This window comes from Arachis ipaensis, chromosome B3 (assembly GCF_059453495.1).
Source record: "Arachis ipaensis isolate K30076 ecotype BB chromosome B3, ASM5945349v1, whole genome shotgun sequence".
NCBI classification, from domain to species: Eukaryota; Viridiplantae; Streptophyta; class Magnoliopsida; order Fabales; family Fabaceae; genus Arachis; species Arachis ipaensis.
Genome location: NC_142438.1, coordinates 34,337,299 through 34,348,564, shown reverse-complemented (window position 1 = coordinate 34,348,564; position 11,266 = coordinate 34,337,299). Strand labels below are relative to the sequence as shown.

Sequence of the window (11,266 nt, the reverse complement as noted above, 5' to 3'; positions counted from 1 at the left end):
CGTGCCTTACTAAACCCACTATTGGCCCCGATAGGCCCAATCGAGAAATCACTGACAAAGAAAAGGTACAGCCCAAAACGAAAAGCTGTTTGTTGAACGAAAAAAAACTTGTTTTAAGAAGACATGTATATGTAAGAAAATTTATTTGGTGAAGATTATAATTACTAATTAGGTGAATAACAAAGATTTTATTAACCAAGTTGGGTTGGTTTAGCGATTAGTTCACTAGTCCGTTTAATTAAGTATTGAGTCAAATCTCGCATTGTACATGCAACAATCTATTAGTTAGAGACAAAAAAATGAATAAACTAACAATGGTATCCAAAATTAAAAGTATATATTACTGACAAAAAAAAACTAAAAAAATACAAATGATAAATAAATTTTTAAAATATTTAAAAATATTACAAAATATAATAAAATATTAAATATATATTTTTAAAAAAAAATTTAAAGATCATATTTTGATATGATTTTTTTATAAGAATTAATAAAAAAATATTTTTATTTTTAAAATTTAATAATTTTATACGAAGCGAATATTTTTCAACCTTTTTATGTGAATGACCCAAATGTTTAAATTTTTTTTAAAAAAAAATTAGAGATTGAATCTCGCTCCGATTTTTTTATGCATCTTCTAAATAGTTATCTAAATATTTACATAAAATTCAAATAAAATGGACAAATTATTTGTTAAATATAAAAATTATTTGTTATTTATAAAATAACATAATATTTTTTACTTTTACCATATTTTTAAATTATTTAAAAGTTTATTTATCGTTCATATTTCTTAAAATTAGTTTTATTGTTACCAAATCACTTCAAATGAGGTATAACTCGGATATCTTCGGGATAATCAAGAAATATGAGAGCTTGGACTTTTTTAGGTGGTGCGTATAGCTGCAAAAATACTACGACGACAAGTAAGTATTTTTTTTGAAAAAAAAAATATTTTTTTCTGGCTTTATGATCTCATACCTCCTCTATGAGGCTGATTTTTTTTATATGATTTAGTGGTGTGAGTTATGCTGGGTTATGATCATTAGGGGTGAATTATACTGTTATGACGGCGTTGCTTTTAGAAATCTGGGAGGGGGGGAGGGGAAGAAATCGGTCCGACCGATTTCAAGCAGAGAGAGGAAGGAACACAAATCGGACCCACCGATTTGTGTGAAGGGAGAAATTTAGTTTGCATGAAATCGGACCCACCAATTTCTGGGTGTCCAATTTTTTAAAACGAAGAGTGCAGTAATCGGACCCACCGATTTCTGGTGGCCAAATATTTTTTTTAATCTGGGAGTGCACCAATCGGACCCAGCGATTTGTGATGCGCAAAAAATTCAAAATGATAGCACGCGGTCGGTCCGTCCGATTTGCCTGTAAGTGCATACATAAAATGGAAAAAAATCACAGAAGCCCCATTTCTTCATCGCCGGTCTCAGCTGATGTTCTTCCTCTTCTCTCATTCTTCTCCTTCATTCTTGTAGAATAAATTTAAGTGAGATTGAGAATAGTCAAGTACGTATACTGTTATGGATGATAGAGTTGTGTTGAAGATTTATTGTTACGGGCAGATTTTATCGCAAACATATGAGGGAGTTCAATTTGTGTGTGAAAATCCATTAGATGTTGTTATTCCGTTCACATTGTCATTTGAGGAATTGAAAGGTGTGATTTGTGAGAAGATGGATTCTCAAAGATCTAGGAGAGTATCGTGTATTTTGTACAGGTATCCTTTTGTCCGTGTTTGGTGGGTTCGTTCAATTTCAGACCAAGTACGTGACGGAAGAAGCGAGTATGCATGAAATATTTTCAATGTATATGGAAAATTGCCACCGAATGTCGTGCATCGAGTTGTATATTGAGTTTGAACAATCTGAAGCGGACCGTAACATTGAATTGGAAGATTATAATAGTGAAAGCGAGGATGAATTTGAAAGTAACTATGAGATCGTTGGTCTAGGTGAAGATGAAGATGAAGCTGGCGGCACCATGAATGCAGATGTGGCGGAAGTTGCAAATGCACTAGCAAACCCACATCCGTTTCAGGAGCCTTCTTTCATGCAGTCATTGGATTTGGAGGCTATGCACGCACTGGAGTTTTCGCAATATATGAATGCAGGTGCGTAAAGCTAGATAGCTATGTGAAACTCTGAAGTAGCAGATTAATAAGTCAGATGAGTAATATATGTGATATGTGGATAGTCATTTGTGATCATAGCATTTGATTTTTTTATTAATTAATAGTTCTTTGTTATGAATTATATTTAGTTGTTCTTTACGTATATAGAATAGCGAAAAAAAAATACTATTATGATCTTACATAGTAAAGTGTGTTTATTAATTGAGTTGTAATAAATGATTTATTACTGAGTTCATATTAAAGGATTTATTACTTTTGATGTATGGAGCGCTTCCTGTTGTGGCGGATGGTGAGTTCGCAGTGGGATGGAATTCAGTTCAAGAGAGGCAGTAATCAAGGCAATGAAAGATTATACCATCCGGAGAGGTGTAGACTATCGGGTATATGAGTCGGAACCGATGACATTCTATGCCAAATGTACAGAATATGACAATGGTTGTGACTGGTTGATCAGGATTACCAAAATGCAGAAGAAGTACTGTTGGAAGATAAGGAGGTACAATGGAAGTCACACTTGTACCAGGTCTACTATTTCTCAAGACCATTCGAAGCTGGATTCCAAGACAGTTGCAGAAGTAATTAAGCCGTTGGTAGAGGTTAACCCGTCTATAAAGGTGAAATCAGTCATTGCTGAAGTCCAGTCAAAGTTTAACTACACCATCAGTTATCGCAAGGCTTGGTTAGCAAAGCAGCAGGCGGTGGAATCAATTTTCGGAGGTTGGGAAGTATCGTATGAAGCTTTGCCCATATGGTTTGAGGTCATGTGTCACAAGGATCCATCAGCAGTGGTTTACTTTGAAACAATGCTTGCTTACCAGGGGGATGATTTGGTTCCTGATATACGTGTACTACATAGAGTCTTTTGGAGTTATTACCCTTGTATAAGGGCCTTCAGACACTGCAAGCCAGTGGTGCAGATAGACAAAACTCATTTGTATGGAAAAAACAAGGGTTGTTTATTGGTTGCAGTCTCACAAGATGGTAATAACAACATCGTACCTATTGCATTTGCCATAGTGGAGGGAGAAACTTCTGATACATGTATTATTCCTCATAACACAGCATACTAATTTCCTAATCTAACTTTAGTTATTACTAATTTATTGTCTAAATTTTACTGAATTAAAATTTAATTATTAATGATCATAAATAAAATAATTTATTAAATTTTTATTATTAATCATAATAATTTATTAAACTCAATTACTAATACTAATAATAACAACAATATATCAATATCTACTCTAATCTAATATGTACAGATCTCATTCTCCTTCTTCTTTCATTCATTCATTCTTTACATTCATCACATTCATTCATTCTTTCATTTTATTTTAACCAATAACCATAAGAAAAATCCAATTTAACAGTAGAACTTACCATATCATACATACATACATACATGATTAATTCCTATTTTAATTTCTATTTCTAACCACCTAACAATAAAATCATACACACATACATGATTAATCTCTACTTAGTGCCATTATAATATATATTGCTAATAAAATCTAATATTATCACTATTATTATTATTAAATCAGATTATTAAAAAATAAAAACTTACATAATTTGGATGCCCAAGATAATTAACAATATGAAGTTCTGGTTGATTTACTTCTTTAATTTTTGGTCTTCTTGGCATTTTCTTTAAATTTTTTTGAAAGTTTGTTGTGGTCCAACAATGGTGAAGAATGAGGAAAGTGGTGGGGTTGGGAGCATGAAGAGAGGGATACGAGATTGAAAGAGATACTGCTAGGAGGGGGGAAACAATCGCCTTTTGGATATAGAGTCACGAGCCAACCAAGGAAGCCATCTGCATGTGTGACGCGTGGACAGGGTACTCAAATCGGACCCACCGATTTGTGCATTTTCTGCGTCGTGAAATCGGTCCGTCCGATTTCCGTCCTCCTAATCGGTCCGTCCGATTACTTCTATACAGCCGTCACATCTCGGTGAAACACCATAAACCCCAATATCGTTGCTATACTCCATCAACCCCTCCATATCAAAATTAAAAATCTCCCTTTATGAGTGATGAGCTTAAAAAGCGAAAATTTTAGCGAACTAGTTTTTGAATCCGTAAATAATAGCAAACGTTCTCTAAGTTTTCTTAATTTTTTATACGATTAATTATACTTATCTTTAAGTTAATAATATAATATATCTAATTTAACTAAATTTATATTAAAAATTAAAAGATATAAAATACAATTATTTTTTAAATAAAAAATTTACAAAGATATAATTAAACTAATAATTTTTTATTTTTGGGTATTATTTATTATTCTAAAAAATAAAATATATAATATTATTAGTTTTATACATATATAAATCTTTATATTTGATTATTTTCTTTTTTATTTAAGTATAGAATTATAAAATTTTAGTTAGTTTTGTCCTTTAAATATATAAATTTTTAAAATTTATATTAGTATATATTTATGTTTTGTATATTTATTTCTAATTTTATATATTATTTTTGTTAGAAACAAGAGAATAATATGAAAAAGTGTCAATTCAGGTTGTAAAAAAGTACAATGTACAAGGGATATATATAGGTGCTAGAAAAATCAGAGTAATAAAAGTATACAATCCTATAATTAATATACAGATATGCTATATAAATATAAATGATACTAATTGATCTAATATTGATTCTAATTTATTCTCTAACATCCCCCCTCAAACTCAAGTGGGAGCTAAGGATATCATCTTGAGTTTGGATACCAGAGTCCGAAAACGAGTCGGATGATGAGTCTTCATGAAGATATCAGCAGTCTGATCCAGTGTTCTAACAGCGATGAGACGAACAACATCAATAAGGATGCGTTGCCGAACAAAGTGACAATCAATCTCAATATGTTTGGTACATTCATGAAACACATCATTATGAGCAATCTGAATATCACTGTGGTTGTCACAAAAAGCATCAGTTGGAGACGACTACGGTGCACCCAAGTCTTCGAGAAGCCAACGAATCGAGACAACCTCAGTAGTGGTGTCAGCGAGAGCACGGTATTCAGCTTCTGTGCTTGATCGAGTAGTGAACATTTGCTTTTTAGCTCTCTAGAAAATGAGAGAGTCGCCAAGAAACAAACAATAACTAGTTGTAGAACGACGATTAGTGGGATCACCAGCCCAATCAGCATCTGAGTACGCCTGAAGGGATAAAAATAAATGTGCAAAAAAATAAAGGCCATGAAATAGGGTGCCTTTGATGTAGCAAAGAATGCAAAGAACTGCCGCATAGTGAGTAGTATGAAGAGCTGACAAGAACTGACTAAGAACATGAATCGGATAGGCAATGTCTGGTCGGGTGACAATTAAATAGACTAGTCATCCAAATAATTGTCGACAAAGAGTAGGATTATCCAAAATAGTGCCATCCATTGGAGTAAAACAAACATTAGGCTCAAGAGAAGTAGACTCAATGCGACTATCTATTATATGGGCTCGAGCAAGAAGATCCAAAGCATACTTAGCTTGAGAGAGATAGATACCATCATCTATAGATATGACCTCGAGACCAAGAAAATAACTGAGAGAACCAAGATCTTTTATCTCAAAAATATTGTGAAGGGAGGATTTGAGATCAGAGATACCATCAACATCATCTCTGGTAATGATCATGTCATCAACATACAAAAGTAGAAGAACAACTCCACGTTCACTTTTATGAATAAAGAGAGCATTCTCATGAGGACTGCAAGTGAAACCGATATTGCATATAGTGGTGCTGAACTTGTCAAACCATTCGTGAGGAGCTTGCTTAAGACCATAAAGTACCTTATGAATGAGACAAACTTTGCTAGAAGGACAAGGATAACCCCAAGGGGGTCTCATATAGACCTTCTTTTTTAAATCTCCATTAAGAAATGCATTCTTCACGTCCATCTGACTGAGAGACCATTTTTTGACCGCAGCAATGGCAAGAGCTCGAACAGATGTGAGACGAGTAATTAACAGGAGCAAAAGTCTTTTCATAGTTAATACCATACTCTTGCGTACAACCTTGAGCAACCAATCATGCCTTATAATGGTCAATAGAACCATTAGAGCGAGTCTTGATCTTGTATATTCATCTACTTCCCACAACTTCTTGATTAGAAGGAGGATCAACCAAATCCCAAGTGTGTGCTTTTTCAAGTGCCTATATTTCTTTCTGCATTGTTTATTGTCAATTTGGATTTGTGGAGGCTTCTCTAAATGAATTAGGTTCATGTTGATAAAGAATAGTAGAAAAATAATGACAATCAAGAAGATGAGAAGGTGGATTTCTTACCCTAGAAGAACGAGTGGAAGGAGGAGGCATGCCGGTAGGAGCAGGATTGTCGACCGGTCTGAAATCATCGGGAGATGGAGAATGCGGAAGAACAGGAGGTTGTAGAGGGTGACTCGAGATAGAACCTGTAGAATCATCACTAGGAAAAAGATCATCAACATTGGGGTTAGTGAAAAAAGGTGACTGAGTAGGAGGAATAGACTCAATGGAGGAGAACCGAGAAAACATATGATGCTCCCAAAAGACAACATGACGAGATATACGAATATGTTTAGAGAGAGGATTCCAACAACAATAACCCTTGTGTTCAGTGCCATAACCAAGGAAACAACACATACGAGCCCTAGGTTCAAGTTTACTATGTTTATGAGGCTGAAGAAGAACAAAACAGACACAACCGAAAATTCGAAGAGAACTGTAATCTGGAGAGGTATGATAAAGACGCTCAAAGGGAGTAACGTTACCAAGAACAAAAGAATGAAGTCTATTGATAACATGAACAGCAGTAAGAACAGCTTCACCCCAAATACACTTAGGACACGAAGAAGAAAGAAATATTGCACGAACAGAGTCAAGAATGTGACGGTGTTTGCATTCAACTCGTCCATTTTGTTCCATAGCATTGTCGCGTCAAAAAACCTTAATGACCTTGAAAAACTAAGTTTTAATCATAGTGGCAAAGTTAATACAAATCTGAAGTAACTCATGGCGATTAGTCATCAAATAAACCCAAGTAAAGCGTGAATAATCATCAATGAAAATGACAAAGTATCGAGCTCCTCCCATAGAAGCAGTAGGAGCGGGGCCCCAAATATCAGAGTGGATAAGATCAAAAGAAGAGCAAGCAAGAGAGGAATTATTGGGAAAAGATAAAGCAGGTTGTTTGGCAGTTTGACAAAAAATACAATCAAAAGACTCATTAGGAACATGACCCAAAACACCCTGAAACACAAGAGGACGCAATTTTCCTAAGGAGCTGTGGGCAAGACATTTATGCCATAAGTGAAGGGTAGATGGAGAAGAAGCAGCACCGAGATTTGGCACAGGAGGAATATGAAGATTCTCGAGTTCAAACAACCTTCCGACCTTACGTCCAATCCCGATGATTTGTCCCGTCCGACGATCCTGTACACGACAACTAGAAATGGAAAAAATGACATCAAAATCCTTATCAACAAGTTGATCAACAGAAATAAGATTAAAGTTCAATTTGGGAATATAATACGTATCAGGGAGATTAAGAGTCAACTGGGAGATAGAACCCTTTGTGTGTTGAGTGCAAGAGGGAACTATTAGCAGTATTGACAGAAGGTGCATGTGTAGTGGTAAACAGAGACGAGAAAATCTTACGCAACGGAGACATGTGATTAAAGCAACCCAAGTCAAAATACCATTTAGAATTATTTGGAGGAGTAAAAAAAGCAGCAGGGGTATTACCAGAAAGCAAGAGAAGATGCTGAAGAAGAGATGCAATATCAGATAGAGAGACAGGAGACGGGTTGAGAGGAGCAAATGTGGTAGATTCAGTAGTAGTAGCAACAGCAGAAGCAGGCACAATCTTGGAGAAGTTGGGACGAGAATGATACTTGAGTTGATCAGGACGTGATGGGTGAGTAGGACAGGTAGTAATCAAATGTCTCGAGAGCTTGCAATAATGGCAGAACAACTGTGAACAATGGTAGCTAATGTGACCTTTTTGGTGGCATGTACGATATTCAACAGAAGGACAGTCGGAAAAGAGGTGTCTGGAACGGTTATAGTTTCGACAGAATTTACCCTTTCTGTCTGTGGTAGCAAAAATCTTACTTTCTCATAATAGTAGACACAAAGATCAAAGGGAGGAGAGAAAACTGTAATTTCGGAGCAGAAAATAAAAAATCGGAGTGCAAAATTGGAAAGAGCTCGCCAAAAATCTTAAGGAGGGTCCCACTGTTTGCCACATCAACATCCACGTCAGTAGATGGATGCCACGTGGCGACGTTTGAGTGGAGGGGAATGCATGCTGGTGAGTGAGTTGGAAAGCGGGTCAAGTGTCGAACCGGGTCGGGTCCAGACGCGGGCTGCCAGGTCAGCACAGAGCAAATAGGGGCAACACATGGAGAGCGTTGGGCCGTTGATCGCGGAGCCCAATCTGACGGCGCAGGATGAATCTGGAAGGACAAGAATACTGGTCACGGCAGCGTCTTGCGGCGACGCATCTGGTGGCGAATGACGGTGAATCTGGATGCGTTAGAATTACGACGACAAGACAAACATGGTGAGAATGGCTGTGACGAATCAAAGCATTAAAAAAATATTGAAAAACGAAGCTAAAGAATACTGTTAGAGGAGAAGAAACAAAGGGGTTATAAATGAATTTACATAAAAAAAAAAATCCTATGCTCTTGATACCATGTTAGAAACAGAGAACAATTTAAAAGAGTGTCTATTCAGATTATAAAAAAGTACAATATACAAGGAGTATATATAAATACTAGAAAAATTAGAATAATAAAAATATTTAATCTTATAATTAATATATAAATATAAATAATATTAATTAATAATTAATTTAATATTGATTCTAATTTATTTTCTAACAATTTTACTATAATTTAGTTATTTTAGTTGAAGCAGAGTCTAATTAATTAAACTTCTAAACTGACAAACTAATAACGAGAGCTATGTGATTACCAATTCAATTTCTCATAGTAAAGTCGGAAGTGAGAGAAAGAGAAAAACTAACCTAGGCAGGGAGTGAAAATCAATTTTCCTTTTTATTAGTTGGGTCCAAATCAAGTTATTGGTGTTCAGTGTTTACAGCTTGAATATTAATTCACTAGTAAGATATGGTAAGAAAAAGACTGCAAACAAAATTTTCTAAGTTAATGAACTAATTTTTTCGTTCAATAATTAGCGAATAAAATAATAAATAAAAAAAATAAAAAATGAGAAAAATATTATTAACTAATTGTTGATCGAAAAAGTTTTTTCGTTCTATTTTTTTAGTTAATAATTAATCAACATTTTTTTCCTTTCTATAACAACAATTTTAAACCATTAACTTTTATTCATCTACAATTTGTTAATTGGTAATTTTTATTTTAAAAAAAAATAGTTCCTTATCGAAACCATTTTAACAAATAGTTAAAGAAAAAAAAATATTGGATCGTCTATATAATAGAGAACTAGTGGTACATAACCCAATAAACTTGTCCCAGCAAAGTAATGAAAATTTAGTGGTGATCACAATATAAGATAAATATAAAAATATTAATTATCTAATATTTTTTTTTAACTTTTAAAAATAAATATGGTTATGTAGTTTGTTTTGGGAATTTAGTCAGTAGTGACGTCTTGATTAAGTCATGGTGTGCATAATAATCGCCTAAACTGCAATGCACATTATATATGGGGTGTAATGGAGGGTCCTAAATTACAAAACGCGAATTAATCATGGTTTTTTTTTGGTGACAATTAATCATGGTTTAACCACCACAATAATGCAGTAGGTTGGTCTTTTGTGTGCTTGCAAGGATTCAGTGCCACTGGCCAGGAAAAGGTCAATAATTAAAGGAATGGGAATAGATACAACATAGAAGGCAAATCAAATCAAATCAAAACCAAGGTTGGTCCACGGATATGTGCTTCGTTGGACCATATTACGGTCCATCATACATACCAATAATCTTGAACCAAAATATAATTACAACCTTAATAGCCCTGTGTCTATCTGTATGTGTCTACCAACTTTGTTTCTTTTCCATATTTGAAGCTGGCAAAATCACTTTCATTTATAAACATACAGACAAAGAGGCAAACTTAATTATTCCATGCTTGGAATTTCTGACCTATTCTAGTTGCTTAGTTCATTGCAATAGAGAAGGCTTACCGGATCTAAGACTTTAGTTAGTAACGATTTAAAGGCATAATAACAACTAATTACGCTAACAGTATTTATATGTTAATATCTAATTCTGGAAGAGCATTATTATTCGCTTTCTCAGGGCACTTTAATGCAGGGCAAATTTGTTGCTGGATGCTTGGATCGATCACTCACATCAAAATATTTTTATATAAAAATAACAGTTAAAAATATTTTAAATAATTTAATGTATTTAATTAGATTAGTTAATATAATATATGTCAATATTTTAATTATTATATTCATCAAATATTTTTATTATATCATCTTCTTAGGCAGTTACGCTCATGGAGTTGGAGACGTTAGAGATCAAGCATTGGATGTAATGTGTCACATTCCCTTGGTTTAGGATCCACATATATTATTACTCTGAATTTTATTTTATATTTTATATATTTAATACCTTGAAAATACTCCGATCTATGAATTATTCTTTTACTTTTTAATAATGATTTGGAGTTTTCCATGTTCTCTTAAAGTAACAAGACTATAAATTAAACCTTTGTTCTACTTTTCTGTAATTCATTACAATAACTAAATTATTCAAAAAATGAATTGTCTTATAGTTTCTGACTAACATGTGAAAATAAAAAAATTGATTCATTTGTTGTATGTAGGGGAACAGATTTGTCACCTCTCGATCAGTAAGCATGCCATTGTAGATGCTGATAAATTGAATAAAAAAAACAACAGTTGAATAAAGATAGAAGCTAATTAAGAAGAAAATTACCTAGTAAAGAAAAGCAATGGTTTAAGAAAAGCAAAGTGATAGGACATATTGGTTGCAACAACATAAGCAGCTAAACTAAAACCCCAGAACCAGAACCTTGAATGGTGGGGATCAGTCTGTACAATTAAACATTTAAAGCAGGTGACTTGATGAGTTTGTTAATAACCAGTGTTACTGGTATATGTTTAGGAAGCAGTA

General features: G+C 34.0%; 1 protein-coding gene across 1 annotated transcript; it reads left to right on the top strand.

Annotated features, from left to right (window-relative positions):
• The first annotated feature begins 2,451 nt into the window (after positions 1-2,451).
• LOC107632885 (uncharacterized) lies at positions 2,452-3,216 on the top strand. The gene has a single exon (XM_016336524.1). It carries the CDS (start codon positions 2,452-2,454, stop codon positions 3,214-3,216), a length of 765 nt encoding a protein of 254 aa, XP_016192010.1.
• Positions 3,217-11,266: the final 8,050 nt, after the last annotated feature.